The 23,392-nt window shown below is 32.6% G+C and overlaps 2 protein-coding genes across 2 annotated transcripts in view; both read left to right on the top strand.

Moving 5' to 3' along the window:
- Positions 1-613, top strand: part of LOC120349724 (organic cation transporter protein-like) — a 16,361-nt gene extending 15,748 nt beyond the window's left edge. Inside the window, exon 7 of the mRNA XM_039420264.1 lies at positions 456-613. Coding sequence (XP_039276198.1) covers positions 456-613 — 158 coding nt within the window. The remainder of the gene's footprint in view (positions 1-455) is intronic.
- A 1,129-nt stretch (positions 614-1,742) lies between these two features.
- Positions 1,743-23,392, top strand: part of LOC111059834 (intersectin-1) — a 39,075-nt gene continuing 17,425 nt past the window's right edge. The window contains exons 1-8 of the mRNA XM_039422129.1: positions 1,743-1,914; positions 2,901-3,065; positions 13,882-14,000; positions 16,635-16,741; positions 17,807-17,883; positions 18,295-18,500; positions 19,380-19,463; positions 21,070-21,225. Of these exons, the coding sequence (XP_039278063.1) occupies positions 1,767-1,914; positions 2,901-3,065; positions 13,882-14,000; positions 16,635-16,741; positions 17,807-17,883; positions 18,295-18,500; positions 19,380-19,463; positions 21,070-21,225 (1,062 nt within the window). The 5' untranslated portion in view covers positions 1,743-1,766. The remainder of the gene's footprint in view (positions 1,915-2,900; positions 3,066-13,881; positions 14,001-16,634; positions 16,742-17,806; positions 17,884-18,294; positions 18,501-19,379; positions 19,464-21,069; positions 21,226-23,392) is intronic.

The following is a 23,392-nucleotide window of genomic DNA, read 5'->3' as shown; positions in this document are numbered from 1 at the left end:
GTAATTCATTTTTATATTATTTTATTGTAACTGAAGTACACAAATTTGTGATTTTATGTGTGGATAAATTAATTGAATTGAAAAATGTGAATAAAAAATTAATAATACTCTTTAATTACTTATAATACATTTTTCATTATTATTGTGTTATCAATTATCTATACTATAAAATGGAAAGAACTGGCTTATACACGTACGGGATAGGAAAATTATGTTTGACGCATCATCACGTCTGAACACAGGACTTATTACTCGAAATTTTGCATATAGATCTAACTAACCGAGGATGGTTTATAGGCCTATTTTCAATTCTTCAAGATTTCATTACGTCAAGATATAAAATAGACCCTTGCGGAGCACGGGTCTCCTGCTAGTTAATAATAGTAATTAATTATTTTGTACAAACTTGTTAGTATTCTATTTGTAATATGTTATAATGAATGATTTTGTTGCAGGCGAAAGGAAAGAAGCGTCAGATCGGTTGGTTTCCGGCTTCCTATGTGAAGACGCTGGCGGGGGCGGGACGGGCCGAACCACCCCCTTGCAGTGCAAGACCCCCGACCCCATGCCTCCTGTCGACAATCCTGGCGCTGGTCTGTTTTATAATTATTAAATAAATTATGTAGATTGAAATGATAAAACTTTTATTAGAATACTTTGAAATAGTAATAGAACATGCAAACGAGAACGAGGAAACGGAAGTGTTACTTTAGTGAGATTTTCGTTATAATTTTTTTGTAAATAAAATGAATAAAGTCAGCTTGTAATTAACTTCGGTTTGCTATACTAGCCTGTCAGGTACAGTACTCAAATCAGTATTAACTTTGAACAATACTTCAACCAGCGCTCACTGCTACTTGCTATGATCCTCAATATACAGAGTGTTTTAGAAGTAGTGTCGAACATTTCAGGGTATTGTTCTTGGATGATAGGAGACTACAATGTCGTATTTGAAGTGTCCAAAAATCAGCGGCTATACTTATAGCAGCCATTTTGTTTTTTTTCACTTGGAATTTTTATCTCAAGAACGAAATGTTGTATTGATCTGAAATTTGCATGAATATTTATGCTATGAAGACTAAAACTTTAAAAAATAAAATGAACAATTTTCGATGTAAATCCAAAATGGCGGCCATTTTAAATTTTTGGGACTAATTTCACGAAAACCGTTCACTTTACAGAAAATTTACAAGAGACAAAAAAGTTAGCAAATCATATTTCAAGGATACCTCATTTATTAAGATGGTCAAAGAATACCAGAGAAAATTATTATTCTCGTATTGCATGCATGACCATTTTTCACAATTTAAACACCAGTATTACATTGTGATTTCATGTGTAAATAAATTAAATTGCATTGAAATTGGATTGAATTGAAAAATGTTTAGCAATAATGAATAATACTCATTAATTATTACTTATAAATTTTGTTTAATTATTACTGTATTATCAATTATCTATACTATAATAAAGGAAAGAACTGGCTTATACACGTACATGATAGGAAAATTATGTTTGACGCATCAACACGTCTGAACTACTGGACTGATTAACTCGAAATTCTGCATATAGATTCTTAACTAACCGAGGATGGTTATAGGCCTATTTTGAATTATTCAAGATTTCATTACGTCAAGTTTTCAGTTTGTCAAGTTTTAAAATAGACCCTTGCGGAGCACGGGTTTCCTGCTAGTTAATAATAGTAATTATTTTTTTTTGTAAAACTTGTTAGTATTCTATTTGTAATATGTTATAATGGATGATTTATGTTGCAGGCGAAAGGAAAGAAGCGTCAGATCGGTTGGTTTCCGGCTTCCTATGTGAAGACGCTTGGCGGAGGCGGGACGGGCCGAACCACCCCCCTGCAGTGCAAGACCCCCGACCCCATGCCTCCTGTCGACAATCCTGGCGCTGGTATGTTTTATAATCATTAAATAAATTATGTAGATTGAAATGATGAAAAACTTTTATTAGAATACTTTGAAATAGTAATAGAACATGCAAACGAGAACGAGGAAACGGAATTATGACAGCATAGGACTAAGAGTCTATGATAAGTTACCTACAGAGATCAAATAATGTTGTGCTAAAATTGTTCAATTCAAGAAATTACTATTTAATTGGCTCGTTGAAAGACCGTTTTAGGCCTATTGTTTAAACGAATTTTTTGATAGTACCTGAATGAATCTATTTTGTATTCTATATTTTGTGACCTTGTCAATTATCAATGTCTGTTTACGACAGTAAAATTCATTTATTTACTACTTAGTTCTTACTACTTAGGATCAACTATATAGTTGTATCAACTATATAGTTGTATCAACTATTCAAATAACTGACAACTCGTATCAAATTTGTATGACTTTGCATGGTTTTACAATTTGTATTATTGACTGTGAATAAATCCTTTTATATTAAGCGAGCTGTATATATTTATGTATGTCCAACGGATCTCGAAAACGGCTCTAACTATTTTGACAAAATTTGCAATATAGCAGGGTCTTGATATAAAAATTCGATTGCACATGGTCTCATTCCTGGGAAACTCGCTGAAGGACATGAAACGGATGATAATTATTTATTCTTGGAAAAACAGCTGATAATTTTGTCGTCTGTTGATAACGGAAGATGCGAGTGCCTGTGTGGGAGTGAGACAGAATTATATTCAGCTGTTGAACTATTGCGATCAATCAAACAGTTTTGGGCTGTGCCTGTTGGTCCGTTCCCAATCATTTTAAATAATTGTGTTCTGTGTAATAAAATAAATATAAACTATGCTTTTATGCTTCCATGCTTTTGTACTCCAGTGCGAAGCTTGGTGTCCCGATATTTGAATTGAATTGAATGTTATATAAATTGTAAGGATGTCGGGCTACAATTGTGTTGTATTTGCATGGCAGAGCGAGTGATAGCGCAGTACCAGTACGTGGCCCAGAACGAGGACGAGCTGAGTTTCGACAAGGATGACATCATAGTGGTGGTCAGTCGCGATGAGCCATCCTGGTGGAGAGGCGAGCTGCGTGGAGCCACTGGCCTCTTCCCCTCCAACTACGTCACTCCTCTATGTAAGTAAACACCCGTTCAATCTCAATATTATCCTACTTTTTGAACTATTCTCTTCAATTTCATATTCACCTACGAGGGTCATTTTCAACCTCTGATTTATTATCATAAGACACAGATAAGGGTCTCAAAAAGTAGATCGAACGTTCATGGGATCAATACTCGACATAGGCATGACATCAACATTCCTTTTGTCCGTCTGGAGATGCTAAGGTCCAGTCTTCTGAAAATGGGTACACGTTTATTTAATAAATTGCCCCTCAAGTTTAGAGACATGGGAACCATAGAGTTCAAAAAAACTCTACTTACGTGGCTCTGCTCAAACCTTTTTTATGATGTTGAAGAGTTTTTCAGCTGCCTGAATCCAGCATAGGACTGTTTGGCTTTACTACCATTGAAACCATATAGGCATGATAACTTATTTACTTGTACTCTATTATGTATGTGTTCTAATATTTTGACGTGATGCATCTATAAATGTTTCATGGATCGAGAAATATATCTAACTATATTATCTCACTTGATAAGACATTTTCAATTCGATATTCATCTAGAGGGTATTTTTTCAAACTTCGATTTCATATCATAAGACACAGACAAGCGATAGGGAGATGGCGCTCACAGAGCTGAACAGCTTATCATTTTGACCAAACGCCCTATGATCGGTGCGGCCACATCGTCAATTGTTGTCGAATTATAAACCCAGAAACATGCCTGTTTTACTTCAGTCTGCTACCAAATGCTAGTTAAGTAGCGTTATCAGTTTTTGCAAGCAAAATGCAATAGTTCAGCGTTAATCTAACGAAAAATGATTGAAGTTTACGCAGAAAACGTTATGAGTGGTGATGTTGCAATAATAGTATATAGTATCTTTATACTATTTACTAGTATCTATATAGTATAATTTTATACTTTATAGTATCTTTTTACTAGCTATATATTATCCTTGATGATGCTGTGCGTGAATGGTCTCGGAAAATACAAGACATAACTTGAAATTATTTTCGAAATGGTCGTGATGCATGATAACTCGGCTTCACAGTGCTGGTGCAACTAAACGGCTTCTCCCGAAAATTGAATAGAAAAATTTCGATCACCAACCATACAAACCTGTCTTGGCCACTAGTAACTTATACCTTTTCCCCATACTCAAGACTACTTCGAGGGCAGATCTTCCATACTAACGAGGAGCTCCAAAACAACATCATAGCCCACTTAAACTCATTTGGCGGTAGAATTTTATGAAGAGGGTTCTGGTAGGCTGGCCACTGGTATGAAAAATGCCTCAACATTCTCGGCAATTATGTTGAAGAACAATCATAAGTGTAAGTAACTTTTGGTGAAAAAAGTATTCTTCTATATACATTCGTCATTTATTTATGACAAATCGGAGGTTGATAAAAATGACCCTCGTATATATTAACTTATTATATTACTTTATGAGTTTTTTTCAATTCAATATTCATCTAAATACAGCCTCATCTTAGTTTATAAGTAATTGCTTGTATTTGAAGGATTCAGCTAAAATACAGTCGAACTCCTTTGTATACTGTAGCCTGTATCTTGAGAGACCTACAGGAAATCTCGTCATTTGCGTAAAACATCATCATTTTATTGATATAATAATTAATAATCATATTAAATTTCTATCTAAGTTTGGAAAAGTAACAGTTTTGGGCTTTAAGCCTGTTGTTCCTTTCCCAATCATTCATAGTTGAGAATGATATTGTATCTATCAATGTATTAATAGATGAATAAATATTATTAATCTATCAATGTATTAATAGATGAATAAATATTATTAATTTAAATCTGGTTGATCTGTTACGTGGATTTCACTAGAAAATAATAGGGGCAGTGCTTCGTGTAGATCAAGTTGGACTGGAGCTTTAAAAGTGTCGTTGCTTGAAGTAGAGTCATCACAAGTGCTAGTAAAATGCTAATTTTCCACTATTGTCAATATCAATAGGGTGCCAGAATCTATGACGGATCTTTTGCTATTCCATAGATTATAATAAATAACGGGGGTTTATCTTGAAAATACCGATATTTTCTTAAAATAATTATTCAACAATTCTTAATACCAGTCGTTCTAGGGAGCAAGTGCTCTCATTCAATCAAATCAAGTCATTATTTATTGTCATGAGTATTTTTTTTTTAATACTTGAGCATCATCAGGTACATAAGAGAAAATATCACTTAGAGTCCAGGTAAATCAAGGACAAACAACATAAAAAATTGAAAGAGTTCTTGTAATATAGAATAGTTAATATAGCAATTTGAAGATATACAGAGTGGGGCACAACGGATTGACGAGTTTGGAAGGGTTGTAAGTAATGAACCGTTCAACTTGGAAAAAATTCTTCAATGGGGGTTCAATCCAGTTTGAAATGTAGTTTTTATTGGTAATTTTTGAAAATTATATCAGTTGAATGGTGGCTATCAGCAGCAATACATTGATGTAGCGTATTATTGAAGTTTAAAAACGCATTTTGGCACTCTGCGATTGCTGAGGAGCATGACTTTGGAGAAATATGGTTTTAGCAGGATGACGCTACAGCCCCACACAGGGTGCATTTCAATGAATTTGTTGAGACAAATGTTCCCAGGGCGGCTTATCTCTCTAAGGGTGGACTTGAGGTGGCCGGCACGCTCTCCCGATTTAAGCATATGCGGGGCTTCTATTGTTAATTTTTGAAAATTATATGAGTTGAATGGCGGTCAACAGCAGCAATACACTGATGTAGCGTATTTTTGAAGTTTAAAAACGCATTTTGGCACTCTGCGATTGCTGAGGAACATGACTTTGGAGAATATGGTTTTAGCAGGATGACGCTACAGCCACACAGGGTGCATTTCAATGAATTTGTTGAGACAAATGTTCCCAGGGCGGCTTATCTCTCTAAGGGTGGACTTGAGGTAGCCGGCACGCTCACCCGATTTAAGCATATGCGATCTTTTTCTATGGGGCTACTCCAAAAATAAAGTTTTCAAAGATCGCTCACACACCTTGGAAGAACTAAAGGAGCGAATCAGAGAAGAGTTCCAAGCCTTACCAATCGCAGTGTGCCAAAATGCGTTTTAAAACTTGAAAAATACGCTATATCAGTGTATTGCTCCTGTTGGCCGCTATTCAACTGATATAATTTTCAAAAATCACCAATAAAAACTACATTTCAAACTGGATTGAACCCCCATTGAAGAATTTTTTCCAAGTTGAACGGTTCATTACGTATAACCCTTCCAAACTCATCAATCGGCTTTGCCCTACTCTGTATAATATGGTAGGTAGAAATTCTCCATCATAATCTGTAGAATTATTCTTTCAATGATTGGAATTCTAATATTTTGGTGTGTAATTTCTAGGAATACATAGAGAAGGATGAATAGATGGGCTGGGAGCCCCACCACCACCTTGCTGACATTGCCGTGCTTTCTCACTCTCTCTATCTTTTGGCTTAAAATTACTCTCCACACTCATTATACTCTTCGAATGAAAATAAATGGAAATATTAGGTTAAATTAATAAATATGAATATTTCACCAATAGTCATGGTTTAATATGTAACTTTTGAGTGTCATATATGTGTACCTATTGTTTCAAAAATGATAGATGATGTGGTTACACTGATTAGAATGTCGTATTTATCTAGCCAGTCTCAGTTTGGTCGACTATACTATTGTTCTCATACATAGAATCTCATTAGTTAGTTCAAACAGTATTATTAATTATTTATTAGGGATTAATCTAACTAAACAAAAACATTTAAAGCATTCCATACTGGTTTGAATTCTATCCTTTTCAAATTTGTGCGGTTACTAGAGATCATTGAACTTCCAACCTCCAGTTTATTAAATTTAGGATTTAGCTAAACAAAATCATTTGAAGCATTCAATACGGGTTCAAATTTTATCCTGATTAATGATTTATTTAAATCATTGAACTTTCATCCTCCAGTTTATCACATTTAGGATAAAATGCCTCCTTTATTTGAAAGTTAATCATTTTCCTCATTCTAAAAATTGTCAGGGTTTGTTTTTAAATCCATTTTATTTATTTTCAATAGTTTTTCACAAATTTAGTTAAATTTATTATCTGATTGCATTCCTTGTGCTTGGCATGTTGGTAAAACTGTGGTAGGGCTCACAGCTTATTATTTTATGTGTTATTTATTCTCGTTTGTCACCAATAGATGTTTTATTTTTTAATACTATAACATAATAATCATTCTGAATGATGAGCTCTAGGAAAAGTGAGATATAAATGCTACACTTCCTCTAAAATCTATCTGTTTTTTCATTCTATTCATTTAATGAAAATATACAAATATTGTTTGAGTTATGTTATAAATTTGGGGTCTCTCTCATAATCTTCACTTACCTCGTTAATGCTTTTGATATATTTTGTTAATCTCCTCGAGTTGATCTTGTTGATTGGGATGGTTATCATTATCCCCCATTTGTAAGAATCTAAAACTAACAGGTGAATATTATTAGTCTGGCTTTTCTAAAGAAAAAAATTCATGCATTCCAACGCACTGCACTAACTTTTGGTGTACGCTATTTATAATGAAAGCAGGAATCTCATCATAACATATCACCTATAAATTTGGAAGAAAAATAGCACAAGGTCTATCTGATTATTTTATCTTCCAATGTTATTGCATTAGTGTCATTTGCATTGTAAATAAATATCAATCTATTGGTAATTGCAATGTTTATTGGTTAGTCTATTTTCAAATCGACATTTTTGAAATTTTATCCATCATATTCAAGTTTATATGTCAGCACTGAACATCGCTATGTCTGTTAATCCTCATCTCACTTGAAATTACACCTAAAGTTTCTCATTTTTTTCAAACTACTATTATTTTTTTAACATTTTCAAACAGTAGGCCTCAAATAATGAAGATCAACTCCAACACCATACAGGAATACACTTGAAATTCCAACTAAAATTTGTAATTATTCAAACTATTTTTTTCAAATCAACCAGTCCCTTTTAATAATAATGACTAGCATAAAGAACTAATCTTTTTTCAAATCATGGCACTTCTCATAAAATTTATTTATTGAAAAAACAAGAACATGTGGAAACAACAGATCAATGATCCATTTTGCTTCCATTACATAATTTTACTTCCATTACGTAATTTGTTGTGTTTTCAAGCATTATTCGCGTTTAACATCAATTTTGGCTGCCTCATATATAAGATCCACATTGCTCTGATTTAACATTAAACTAATTTACGAAATGAAAATCATTAGGTAGTACGTCATAATGAAGCTTAGAATTCTTATTTATTACTAGTAAATATGCGTAATAATAAAATTAATAGCATCGAAGCCATTGGCATTTATTTTTTGTACTTGTAGTTTTTCTCAATTTTTTATTGATTAAAAAAGAATGTTCGACGGTTTACGACAAACTCATGACTGGCTAGCTTTTTTCCTAAGTATGATGTACGGTAATATTAACGTATTACGACTGATATTATGTAAAACATGAAAAATCGTCTAATTTACTCACTATTAACTATGCAACCTAGAGTAATATTATTGTAGAAATGGTAGGTATTCACAATTACTGTTGTGGAGTATCTATTATGTTAGAAATAGCCAATTGTTGTAGATTTTCCATGAAATTTGGTAAGTCAAAATGAGTACCAGTGTTCTGTACCATAATTTATCCATTTAAGAGATTCTAGAATTTGTTATTGGATTGTTGAATAGAAGTACCATTTTATCGAGAATATATCCACTAGATGTGAATGCTAGCTTATAGAACCAAGTCTTGAAAAACTGGATTGCCATATTCAGATATTATCTTTCCACTGAGATTATTGATTTTACAATTATTGAATCAATCATACTTTGGACCTTGAAGCTTTATCAACCTAGAAACCGTATCAAAGCTTTATCAAATAAATTTACTAGCCCACGAAGCCATATTTTATGCTATGTTCTATTCAACTAATGATAAAAAGCCATCTTAAACTACATAAAATATCTGAATGTTATAATATAATATGTTATTATTGTGTCTCACATATCTTGTACCGTTGATAATTTTATTGTGCAATATTTAAATAGTGTTATTGTTGAACTGATTCGTCAAGTTACTCGTATATTGTTCATTGTTATTTAGGTATTATTAGATGTCTATGTTTATTGGATTATTGATTAATTTTTTCCAACTGATATTCCGTTTTAAGCTCAAAGTATTGCATGATATTATTGTTAGGGAAGGTTGGTATGAACTGTAAAGTGTAGAGTTTAGACGTGAGTTGGTGTTACAATAGGAGACAAATAATCTGTTATTAGAGAATAAACCATATTGAGTAGTCACTTCAGTTTTAGACTTTCTGAACCCGAATAAAACCTCTTATTAGAACCTCTTACAAGAATAGAATCCTTGAAACCTTATCCTCTAAAATCACCAATCTATTCAGGTACGGTTCACTTCTTTAGCAATTTGAAGATCTCATTGGAAATTTAAATTTGACAAACTAATAATTATACTAAAACAAATTTATAAAGTGCATCAGTACTCTTGAAAGTCTTCGCTTATGATGATGGCCGATGGTAATTGATTTTCAGGCTTTATGAATCTTATCCCTATCATATATCATACATCACATAATTTATAATATATTTAAAAAAGTATTTTCTATCTAGATTCAAGGCTTTTGAGAGTTGACTGTTAGGTTTTATAAAGGTGCGTACAGATATACGCGCCTCCAACACGCTCCGCGCACGCTCCACGCACGCTCCGCAATCGCTCCGAACGTTACGGGAGATGTTAGCTCTTCTCGCGGTCCACTCTTGCTCCCCGGTCGATCATCAATCGATCTGCTCGAGTGACATTCGATTGCGGAGCAGAGTGAAAGTCTGTACGCATCCTTTAGTATTGAAAAACGATAAACGTTATCAAGTACCTTTTTTTATTTCATCGAATTTGTTGTGATCTGATAAAATAAAAAGGCTAAATGATAACGTTTATCTTGTTTCAATAATTTCAGTACCCCTATAGAAAAACGTGAGTATTTGATAAGTATTTATGATGATACTATTTGCTAGAGAGCTAGCTAGACAATACAGAAACTTGTAGGTCTCAGAAATACCAGAAGTAACGAAGCAATTATAAGATTGTCAGAAAAAATGCAGTTACCAAAGTTTACAAATGCATAGTAGATAAATGAATTAATATAGTTGAACTATGCTTAGTAGTATACTTAGCAGCTTTAAACTGCGTTCACACCAAAGTTATTAACAAAATGTTAATAAATTAATCTTTATAGATTCTATTTTATTGAACATAACTTATCAGACACATTCATGATGAACATATGTGTTTCTTAAGTTCCGTTCAATCTAATAGAATCTATAAAGATTAACATTTTGTTAATAACTTTGGTGTCAACGTAGCTTAAGTATACTATCTGAGTTGTGAAAACGGTTTTGTCATGAATACTGCTCTTTGTATTATTAGTGTGAGTGGTTACTAATGGCAAAGCATTAGTTGTATTGTGAAGAAATATTTACGATACACTGTTGTAATTCCTTCTGGGAGATGAAAATGGTAAGTGGTGAGAAATAGGCTCATTACAATTCCGAATAGAATAGTGGAATAAAATTGACTCAAATTATCTTTTTATGAAACTAGGCTAAGATAGTTTGAGAATGTCAGGATATTATCACATTGAATACACGCATGTGTGCAAGTGCACGTGTGGTCATGCAAGACTCAGTGCGCATATGAGAAACAAAATTTGGAAAGATCTATAGGAACACTCACACTGAACACATGCTCTTGTTGGTGGTGTTCAGAATGAGCAGCTACAGGCAAGTCGTAACGACTCTATCCTGTTTCTATGACTCTTTCAAGATTTTGTTTCTCATCTGCGCGCTTGGCCATGAATGATCTAATGAGCAATTCCATATATATGCATACAATGTGATCATATCCTTACGTTTAGTTTGAGAATGTAACATTTTGAACATAGTTCAAATCTCAATCCCAATACAGTTGGTGGGAAACATATCAAATATTTTTTTTGAAGATTCTGAAAACATTACGGCTATGATCACCTCTCATCTATAACCGTCAAAACTTCGCTGTCAGGTACAAGTTTCTACATGATTTGATCTTGAAAGCCATATAAACCTAGCCTTTACAAAAATAATATGTAGGCTACTTTTGGAAAATCACCACTAGACTTTACTAATAACTAGGTTTCTAGATTTATTGAAATTAAATGAAAATATTCTTTATTTGGTTGAGTTAGGACGTTTTAGTCCTCTCCACTAATACCTTAACTAACCTTGACATTATAGAATATAAGAAAATAGAAACTGACTCACTACTATACATAAAAATACAATGAATAATATAGTATTTATAAAGGCTTTATTAGATCGAAGCAAATTCAAGAAAAGGAAGTATTGAAGCATTTTTGCTCATGAAACCTTTTCTATCAGAACAAATTTAAATAAAAGTTTTTATGAAATTTGCTAGAACAAAGTTTCAACATAGGATTAGTGTCGATTGCCAAGTAAGTACTGTTTATTCTAAAGAGTAAGAATATATACTAGTTTATGGTGAATAAACATTGTTGAAATAGCTGAAGAAACCACAAACTTGATAAAGCCTCTTTGAGAATACGGTAATTGATAATAAATTAAGGTTCACCTATATATTTTTACTTTGATTTTAAAGGTGCATTATCGTTTGTGCGTAAACTTCCGCAATCGATGAAAACAAGCATTGTTGACATTCATATTGTCCAAATTTCAAGTGTGCTAAAACAGCTGATCAAATAACTTTTTATCATTTGTGTTTATTATCCAAGTATCAAAACATTTCTAATAATATCAACATTATTGTCATTTAAAAGTATAACAAGGTACATACTCCACTCCCGCATTAAAACATGATTAAACAAAATCTTTTAGGTTATGTAGACAAATTGAAATCTACCCAATCTGAGATCCTCACCCTGTCGTGGTTGACGACGACATTTACGCACAAACGAAAACCCAGCTTAACAGTATGATTATTGAACTACAATAAAATTAAGATTATAAGAATTATTCTTATTATCAGTTTGAAATGTTCAAATAATAATAATAGTTCTAAATCACAGATTAATAAAATTGGAGTATCTTTAAATAAGTACCTAGCCTTATGAGTCGCGTTTCATACCCACATTCTAATCTCTGTATTCTTCAAGTGAACATTCCTGTCTCTTAAAATTGCATTTTATTTTCAGGAGTGGAGGTTTCTTAATTATTATGATTGAGGTAAAATTATGTCCTATAGTGAGGCCTACGTTATAATGGCAGTGTTTTGTTAGCAACGGTATTGCTATCCTTGTCTATCACTCAACAAAGCGGATATAGTGTGGTCCACGTTATAATGGCAGTGGATAAAGAAAGAAGAATAGCGATGCCGATTCTTTGCATTAATAACATTATATTTCTACACTGTCAAAAACATAATTGTTATCGTTGTTGACCTAGTAAAGGATAGCTTTGTCGAATGATAGACAAGTATAGCAAAACCAAAGTTGATCATATACTTTCATTATAACGTGGACCTCACTATAGCGCTATCTCTTTCTCGCTTTGCCCTGTTGCCAGATCGCCTTTTAACAATGTAGAATTAATAATTAATCAACAAAATATCTCATTTTAATTATGAAAATTATTGAAAAATATAATTTATTGCTTAGTAAAATATAATTTATTATTTTAAACGAGAATGAACAGTTAATATTATATCAATAAACCTAACATATTCAATATTAGATCAATTTCAGCTACCGTGTATAGAAGGCATTGACAAGACAGAGGATCGGCAACGTCTTTCTCCACTGCTATTATAACGTGGACCTCACTATAGTTGAGTTGCCCCTATCTTGACTGTTATAGTGAAAGTTTGTCATTATAAGACCATGCTGACAATATACCTACATTACCTAATTATTACCTACATTATTATGCTGACAATATCTACATGTATCATTAATCTTAACCTCATTCTCTTTGAAACTTTCATTTGTAAAAATTTGGGAGAAGACAGTTTTGGGCTATGCCTGTTGTCTTCTCCCAATCATATTATATTTTATAATTATGATTTGTTATTGTCCATGAAATAAATAAATGTATTGTCATTTAAAGAGTACAGAGAATATCATATAGGTATTAATTAAGTCCGCAAGGGACTCGCCACCAACAAAATCCAATACGAATTTACTTTTCACATGTTGACAAAAATCAATGATATTTTTCAATCTTTTACAAGTTACAACCTATGTCTACTAGTTAAGTAGCCTACGTTATAGTCGAAAACTTCTTGAACCCAAACTTGAAAATCATTCTATTGCTGAATAGAGGCTTATAAAAGTTAGGCTTATATTTTGGGCTCATAAAAGTTCAGACATATTCCCGGAATAAAAATATAAATCTCAGTACCCTTTTAAATGGTAAATTAAAAATGACATTAATGTCCGAAACATGTTGCGACAAAATAATTTAAAAGGGTACTGAGATTTATATTAAAAGTAGCCCTAAAGAAAAAAGACAATATTCCCGGAAGTATTTTCCAATAACGTATTTCAGTAGGGGTACTTGATTTGTTAATTAAAAAATGTTTCCATAGTACCCTTTTTTATATAAAATACAATAACAACTAGCCTGTTCAATCCATTTCTCCGGAGGTATTTTTTAACGATCTTTATTAATTTCTGTTATTGTGACGAATTTCAGATGCATGTGTGATTTGAGTTTACTATTTGGTTTGCATGATTTTTACAGTAGATAGTTCAACAAGTGGCATGACAATGAACCACGACGAAAGAAAAAGACAGCAGGCCATCAAGGAGTTGATTACCACAGAACAGGCTTATATAGATGATATGTCGGTTGTTCATGACGTAAGTAATTGCTCTTCTATTTATAAGAAATATTAGGCTACATTACTTGAGGAGAAAATTAAATTTATCGATTTACACTGCGGTAATAAAACAGAACTCTTATGACTAAGAAATTAACATAATATAATGTTATAAATATCGGGGACCGAGCTTCGCTCTGGAGTACAAAAGTATAAAAAAATTAATACGAAAGAAGAAATTATAATAACATTCATAAAGAAATGTTCTATCTAATCACAGTAGATTGAGATTATAATTCCCAGAGTAATTCAAAAATTTCCCTTACAAAGGCCCAGTTGCACAAAAGCCGGTCACATTTTAATCCTGATTAACTTCAAGTGAACCAAATCAGAGAAGACCATTCCAAAAAGATGGATCTACTGGAATTAATCAGGATTGAAAATATTCCGGCTTTTTTGCAACCGGCACTAAGAGCCTGATTGAATGATTACAAAATGTCAACAGCTGGGTCATAATTTTGACACAGTCCCACACACATGAACTCGCTCACTCACTTCCATCACCAACAGATGACGAAATAATTATTATCAGCTGTTTTTCCAAGTATGAATAATAAATATCCTTTTAATGTCCGTCGGCGAATTTTCCCAGGGATGGGACCTAGTGCAATCGAATCTTTATATTATAAACCTACTATGTTCTGAATTTCGTGAGAATCGTTTTCGAGATCCGGTGAAATACAAACATAAAACCTATGAACATATGTAAACAAATCTAAACATATGAACATATAAACAGAAGTTGCTCGTTTAATAGTATAGGATAATGATATACTTCCGTAATGCCTCCGTAATACCTCCCGTTTCGCCTATGACCAGGATCCTGGATTGGCAGTGTTATATCCGGGTAGTTTACATCAATTCCTTGAATGAGCTTCAAGTATAGTCAATTATAAAATTTGTTGAATGAGAATTGATATTGTGGAATTTTTCCATAATTGAAAAACAGTTTTATTTCTGTCACATGCACATTTATTAGACATTGATACAGGACTGCAGTTTCGTGTTAAAACTAACACATCTTAGTGTGTTGGGTTAAACACGAAACTTCTGTCCTGTATAAATGTATTATAATAATGTGGATGTGATAAAAATAAAACTGTTTTTCAATTATGGAAAAATTCCACAATATCAATTCTCAACAAATTTTATAATTGACTATAATTGACTATATTTGAAGCTCATTCAAGGAATTGATGTAAACTACCGGGATATAACACTGCCAACCAGGATCCTGGTCATAGGCGAAGCGGGATATATATTATAATGAAGGAAAGAACTGGCTTGAACACGTATACACGTGCAGAGGATAGGATAATTATGTTTGACGCATCATCAAGTCTGAACTACTGGACTGATTTACTTGAAATGCTGCTTATAAATTCTCAATTAACCCAGGATTCTCTTAGGCCTATCTTCATTTCTTCTAGATTTCATTACGTCAAGTTTTCAGTTTGTCAAGATTTTAAATAGACCCTTGCGAAGCACGGGTTACCTGCTATAGATAAAATAGAAATAAAATGTTCCACTGCTTGAATAATTTAAAAGTTCATACATTTATACAGTTCAGTAATGCCCTAGAGGCGAACACACACAGCAGCAGTGAGACGGAGGAAAAAATCCTCCTCAGGTGTTTGATTGATGCAACGCACACATCAGACGGCAATCTGTCTGCATTTTATGTCTGCAAAAAATGCGGACGTTCGATTTTGTCGAATGAGTAGAACTCATTAAACATTCATATTTTTGTGAAAAACTCAATGAGGTATCAATTATCAGTTGTAGTATTATTCCACTCCTAATTCACGACCAAACGGCGGAAGGATTCAAGAAAATTTATATAATGATAAATTTTATTTATTTAGAATGTTTCAATTATTTCTATTCTACTATTAGTGGGCCTATCATCTATATGGTTCCATCTCTTCTGAGATTGATCTGACTGTGTGAAATATTGTACCATCACTAGCCTATAGTGAGGTCCACGTTATAATGGCTTTGATTAGCAATGGTATTGCTATCCTTGTCTATCATTCAACAAAGCAAATAGCGCTATCTCTTTCTCGCTTTTCTTTGTTGCCAGATCGTCTTATAACAATGTAGAAATATAATTAATCAACAAAATATTTCAAATTTATATAATTTGAATAATTTAAATATTTTACAAATTTATTGGATAATATAATTTATTGCTTGATAAATTATAATTATTTTAAACGAGAATGAACAGTTAATATTACATCAATAAACATGTATCAGCTACCGTCTATAGAAGGCATTGACAAGACAGGAGATCGGAAACGTTGTTCTGCTATCTTTCTCCACTACCATTATAACGTGGACCTTACTATAGTCTATATTTTGATCAGTTCAGGGTCTTTCTCATGTTGTTTTCTTTGAATCCTTAGATAACGATTTTCTTATATTTTTGAATAACATTTCCAAAAATGTATGACAGTTTTCAAGCTATCCGAAAAATTCATGTAAATAACCTACTAATAGCAGACCTTGATAATCCTATGAATAATTTATGATGAATTCATTAATGAAAGATCTTTCTGATGATAAAATATGCGAATTTGATTGTTGATACTCATTTAACTTCTTGTTACAGGTGTTTGAAAAACCATTGATTGAAAGTAAAATAATCTCTCCAGAACAAGTCAACAAAATTTTTGTCAATTGGAGAGAAATCATTGTGTGCAATTTTATGTTTCTAAGGTAATTAATATTTCATTTATCCGTTGTTGGTTATATCCATCTTGTTTTCACTAATACTATTACCATTGTATATTGATAACTTGAAAGTGAAAAACACACACATTCTTTTAGTGTGAAACCAAGGTTTTGGCTTGAGAATGTGCAACACCAGCACGAAACGGTCGTCGCCACACCAAAAGAATGTGAGTATTTTTTCACTTTAAAGTTATCAAAATACAATACCAATTCCATTTATGATAATTGAGTGCTTTCAATTTGTCTCAACTTAATTCAATTTGTTTAGTAGATGGTGAAATAAATGCCGTAAATCTCATTCAAATCTATCGATTTTTTTTTGTGCCAGACATGGACATCTAATGGTAATGAAAATGATGAGAGCAGACATTTTATGGGCGGTTCATTGCTGGTAGATGTGAAGACACTCATGCATATCACATTAAAGAATAAATCCGCATCAATATATGGATAATATTATTGATCAAAATCGACGTTTTCAATTTGTTGACGTTGTCTATACATGCAGTAATATTGTTCATGATGATGAAAAAATATTTAATTTTAATACATTTCTGTCTAGCAAGCTATGCGTTGCGTGACTGTCTCGAAGTCAGTAGTATGTTCTGTAGCATATAAGTTTTTAAATTTTTAATGCCATCTGTAAAAATTGTTCTTATTATGTATCGTTCTATAACATTTAGTGGGTCCAGGTAATACAGTATTATAATCATTGAAATGTTCTTGTAGAAAGCATGTTTCATTAGATCATCTATCCAATCCTAGGAAGATTATTGTATCTATTCTGGACTCGCGTGTGAAAACATTTAGCTTGTAGAATACAATTACCCAGTTAGTATTTGAAGTAACTGAATCTTCACACTCCATTACAACTATACTGATTTTAAATCTTTTTTGTCCAAATTCAGACTAAGTCCTACAAATCGATGGAAGAAAATAACAATTCAATCAAAATGTTCCACTGCTCTTTTCCTTTGCATTATTCAATTATTTCAACGGTCAAAGAATATTAGATTTCGCGTATTCTATGTTCATGATGTTTTTTTCTAGAGCTTTGAGGGTCCGTCGAGATATGAGTCAAGGTGGCATTATACGGATGATTGGTGACATTTTATGCGAAAATGTGAGTTGCAATATCTATTTTTTCATAAGTTAGTAATTAGTATATGGAAGTTCAATAGATGATGTATCATTATTTATTTAAAAATCAAGGTGGAATGAAAGAGATGTAGAACTTCTAAGTAGCCCTATTGAAATTAATTAAAAATTTGGAACAACCACTCTGATGTAATTTGATATCGAACTTTAAAATGTTTCACTGTATTTATAATTATTGAAGAAATTGAAAAGTTCACATTACTATCATTGAATTGATTTTGTATTTCTGTTCATAATTGAATAAAAGGAAATACTAAAACATGAAATGAAATTACTCTTTCATTATTCAATTAATAACATTATAATTATTTATCCAATTTTTATAAAAATTTAAGTTGATTTTTTAAATAAATTATAATTATTCTTGTGATTTTTGTCAGTTGCACGGATGACGGGTTACGTGCGTTTCTGCAGCTGCCAGCTGTCAGCGGCGTCTCTGCTGCAGAGTCTGACAGAGGAGTCAGTGGCCTTCAAACAGCTGTCCAAAAAGTGTCAGACCGATCCCAGAACCAAGGGTCTGCCACTCAGCTCGTTCCTTGTCAAACCCATGCAGCGCATCACCAAATATCCCCTTCTCATAAAAAAGGTATGCTTATCATCTCTCTCTAAGGGTAACCGTCCACTGGAACCGTATTGAACCGATCCGTTCGGCCGTTGGATCGGACGAATCTGCCGGCCGTTAATACGGCCGAGTATGGTCGTCCATTGGAACCATTTACGTCAGTCTAGTTCAGTAGTTGGCTTGTTGCTAATTATTGAATTAACTACTATCTTAGCCACCAACATTTTTCATTAACAATGATTATATTATTGAGATTTTGAAAATTGGATGAACAAATATCCACTAAATTCATTACAATAATCTTACCTTCAGATCCTATTTGTTCAGCAATCTTTGTCCACAGATTCCTTTGAACATCACGAGTCTTTGGCCAACGGTCTTTGGCTGTTACACCTTTCGTGAGACACTCTGTATATGTGATAATGGGAATAATATTCAAAATATCTTATATTATATTATCTTATATTACATCTTATATTAATTGTTGATTCTTGTCAATAATGATTGATTATATGTATTCGCCAAGAAATTTTCTACAAAGCTTCTAGTTCTAGTAAAAAGGTGATGATTTTGTATATGATGATTTAACTATAATTTAACAATGTTGAAGCACAAGTAGATTTACAAACAACAGATAACTGTTTCCCGTTCTGTTTATGTGGAAGTGATACCGCAATTTATTTCCATACCGTATACTTATTTCAAATAATTTATAAATAATAAATAAATTACGGTATCACTTCCACATAAACAGAACTGGAAACAGTTATCTGTTGTTTGTAAATCTACTTGTGCTTCAACATTGTTAAATTATAGTTGAAATTGAAATGAATTCTCAGTCTTGTAGCTCAATAATATTTCTTGTCAATAGCAATATTTTAATTTAAATGATTTACTTTACAGATACTTGAACATACACCCTCGGATCATCCAGATAGATTGTACTTGGAAGAAGCATTGACCAAAGCTGAGGAATTTTTAGTGCAGGTGCGTCGTAGTAACGTCTATTGAATTTCATAAAGTTATGCAAAAAGTTAGAGATAATCCTGAGTAGTGGCTACTGCTATAGATAGACATAATATAATAAAATATAATAAAATAAATAATTAATGTTTATTTCCCAAAAAACTAAACTACAACATTAATTACACAAAATATTAGATAATTTACAATTAGCCTACATGCAATAGTTAGTTACAAAAAATTATTATAATGTGTCCTCTACTTTTTTAGTTTTTTCTTTGTGGAAATTGATCTACTCCACTATGACGTACCAGGTTCTAGAATAAATAGGACATTGCCAATAGGACCATGACCACTAGGACTTTTTGTAATCACGTGTACTTATTACGAGAAGATTTGAGTATTTTTTCGGTTTTTAAAATTAATTTGTAGGCTGAAGCTGGATTTGCATTCAACAGGGACAGTGAACAATGAAAATATAATTCCAATGCGTTCTAATTAGACTATTCCCCACTCAGCCTGGCCGATTGAGTATGAATAATACCATTAGAACTTGAGTGAATTATATTTTCACTGATGTGTGCGAATCCAGCTTAATTCTGGTTCTATATTAGAATCAAGCAATGATTCTCTCACCTTTTTATTGTTACTAACTAGATTTGGAATCAGTGGCACTTTTGTATAATACTTTCTTTTGAGTCTGCAGATTTTTTTGAATGAACCTTTATAACTGCATCAATCTTCAATGTTGTTTTCCATCACGAACTGCTTATTATTTAATCACTTTTTGTTATTGAAAAGATTTTCTGTCGAAAGATCACGTCGTCACAATAAGTGATTAATTCATTTATTGTAAAAAATCTGACAGCTAGTCGTTCTTTTTAATAGCAAAAAGTGACTTTATAACTGCTTTCAGTCACACTGAAGATGTCACCATGTGATTATCATTGATGTGAATGATCACCATGATCATTTCGTGATGGAAAACAACATTGAAGAGTTAAATACATGTTTCAACACATATGAAACTTAACCTAACCTACAGTAACACAGACAGTACGGTATTTATTTATTATTTTATTTATTACTCTACAAAGGTGACTTTCTAGAAGTATTTTAAGCCTAGGTGATGATGATGGGATGAATGACAATACAATGAAGGTAGAGTTATGAATGAATAAAAATTATAGGTTATGCTATCCACTTAAATTGATTTGAGTCCACTTTCCAGTCCAGAAATAAATAAACTAGAAATTTTTCATTTGTTTTGATTAAAAACCGAATATAATAGAATGATTGCATTCAATAAACTCTCAGAACTTGAAAATATTGAGTTATAAAGAAAAATTTTGAACCAGAAATAAAACATGAACTAATTCACTGAAAGTACAGTGCATTCTAACAACACAGTACTGAACTGTAATGCCTGTAACCGCACTGTACGTATGCTAACACCTGAAACTTTCAATCTCAATGAAGATGACACCATAGGTGATTAAATGTATTTAACTTTTCAATAAATTCGTGATATTATTAGACAAGATTCCAGTGTTCCACTATGGATAAATATCTCTATATCTCACCAGAAACAGTATCAGAAATTTGTATTTATTGATTGGTTGCTTGACAGGTAAATGAAGGTGTAGCTGAAAAGGAGAACTCCGAACGACTTGAATGGCTGCAAACGCATGTGCTCTGCGAAGGACTTGATGAGCCTCTCATATTTAATTCCATGACCAATACTCTTGGACCTAGAAAGTTCATTCACTACGGAGTTCTTACAAAGGTTTGTGTTATCTTGAGAGCAACGTACAAGCTTATGGAATTTAATATGGACTTTGGAAAAAGCTGGATTTATATATTCTTAATATAAAATATGAATTTCGTTGATATATTTTCAATACTATTTATCAATATTTCATTATCATTTTATACTGTTGAAAAATTAAACCAAATTGATGGTCTCATGTAATTGAAGCTCCTGATCTTACTAGAATACTAGTAGTTCTGTGAGCAGTAGACCTCACGCAGTTTCTCCAATTTCTTTTATTCAGAATATCAGTTATTTTTTAAATGAATTTTCACTTTATCAGGTAAAATAATTATTATTGGCCTATTCAAATTGAGAAAATACTCATTTATTCAAGAGAGAAAGAAATAGGAATGCCCTATATACGCTCAAATTCGCGCTGTATATATGAGACCATGAGACAGCTCATGAAAGAGCGGCTATGACGAAGTACGATTGAATACAAAGCGCATGCGCCGTTAAACGATGCGTTTCTCTTGTGTCACTCCAGCCATCTTTGTAATCCAGTTGTCAGCTGATTGATTATGAATATTATCTATAGTCTTATTAATCCTATCTTCAGAGTAGATGATATACAGGGCGATTCTTAATTATGGTAAAATAATTTAATATGTGATAGTAGAGGTAAAAATAAGAAAAAAAGTTCTCATAAACATATATCCATAAACGCTTCATTAGCGAGCTATACAGGGTGAAAGATTTCGCCCGGAATTCAGTTCCTCTGGAGAAATACACCGATGCTGAATTGTTTGGGGACTAGTTTTTGAAAAACTTATGGTGAATTCATATGGAAAAATATCTGAAAAATTGAATAAAACTAGTCTTGAAGCTGTAGTATGAGTAGTTTTGAGAAAAAAGTTGAAATATGTAAAAAATCCAAGTAGAAAAACACAGACTTCTACGTTTGATGCCCAATAACTTTTTTTAATGACCAGTAAACAAATAATTTTTTCGCGATAAAAGTTGTAGAGAATTCAATTCTGAAAAGAATTATGTAAGCTGTGTGAACTAAATTCAAATAAAAGTTAAATAAAATTTATTTTTATGTAGTACATTAAACCACAAAGATTTGCTGTTTTATGAAGAGAGAACACTAATTATAACTCATAGGTTGAAGCTGATTGCAAATAAAACATGGATTCAAATAACAGCTGTTCCAAAACAGCTGATTTATTTTGTTTTAAATAAGAAAATATTTGAAAAAAATTATCAGCTGTAAATTATTTTCAGAAATATTTTAGCTCACTGTTGAACAAAACAACAAACTGTAAGTTAGGCCTACTGTAACCGCGCTGTGTTATTTGCTTAATCTATTAACCAGTTATTTGGAACCATTTCACTTCGCTTTTGTGTTAAGTGTTAACTTTTTAAAAAATGGCAGGTAATTTTAGACATTATTCATACTCTGAATTAGCTGACATGCATTTAATGTATGGGATGGGACACTGTAATACTTTAGTACTGAAGCAAGACGTTTGTATCAAGAGTACTTTCCTAACCGAGTATGTCCAAGTTTTGGCACTATTCTTCAACGTCTGTCTGAAACAGGTTCTTTGATGTCCAAAGAGCACATTTATGCAGGCAGACCCCGATCTACTATGTCTGTCGAGTTAGAAGAGCAGTTCTTAATTAAATTTATGAACATCCAGAGAAGAGCACTAGAGAATTGTCAGTGAAGTTTAATGTCAATCAATCTATTATTTGGAGGATACTAAAAGAGCAACAATTACATCCATACCACCTCCAGAAAGTTCATACCTATTGCCACGAGACTGTATTCCCCGTGCTGGTATTTGCCGATGGTTTTTAGAAAAACTTGTTAACACAAACTTTTCAACAACCGTTTTATTTACAAGAACAGCTATCGTTAACGTCTACAACCAACATATTTGGGCAGATGAGAATCATCATGCCATCTATCCTAATCGTCCACAACATCAGTTTTCAGTAAACATTTGGGCAGGAATCATAGGAGATCATCTACTTCTGTTCGAGCTTCTTCCCAGGCTTATTGGCATAATCTACTTAAACTTTTTGAGGAGAGGAGCTATTTATCTTACTTGAAGATGTACCTCTTCAGTTGCGCCAAAACATTTGGTTTATGCATGATGGAGCCCCAGCACACTTCAGTGTTGCTGTTCAT

Source organism: Nilaparvata lugens, chromosome 2 (assembly GCF_014356525.2).
Source record: "Nilaparvata lugens isolate BPH chromosome 2, ASM1435652v1, whole genome shotgun sequence".
NCBI lineage: Eukaryota > Metazoa > Arthropoda > Insecta > Hemiptera > Delphacidae > Nilaparvata > Nilaparvata lugens.
Note: the sequence above shows the minus strand (reverse complement) of the source record. Positions and strands in the feature narration are given on the sequence as shown.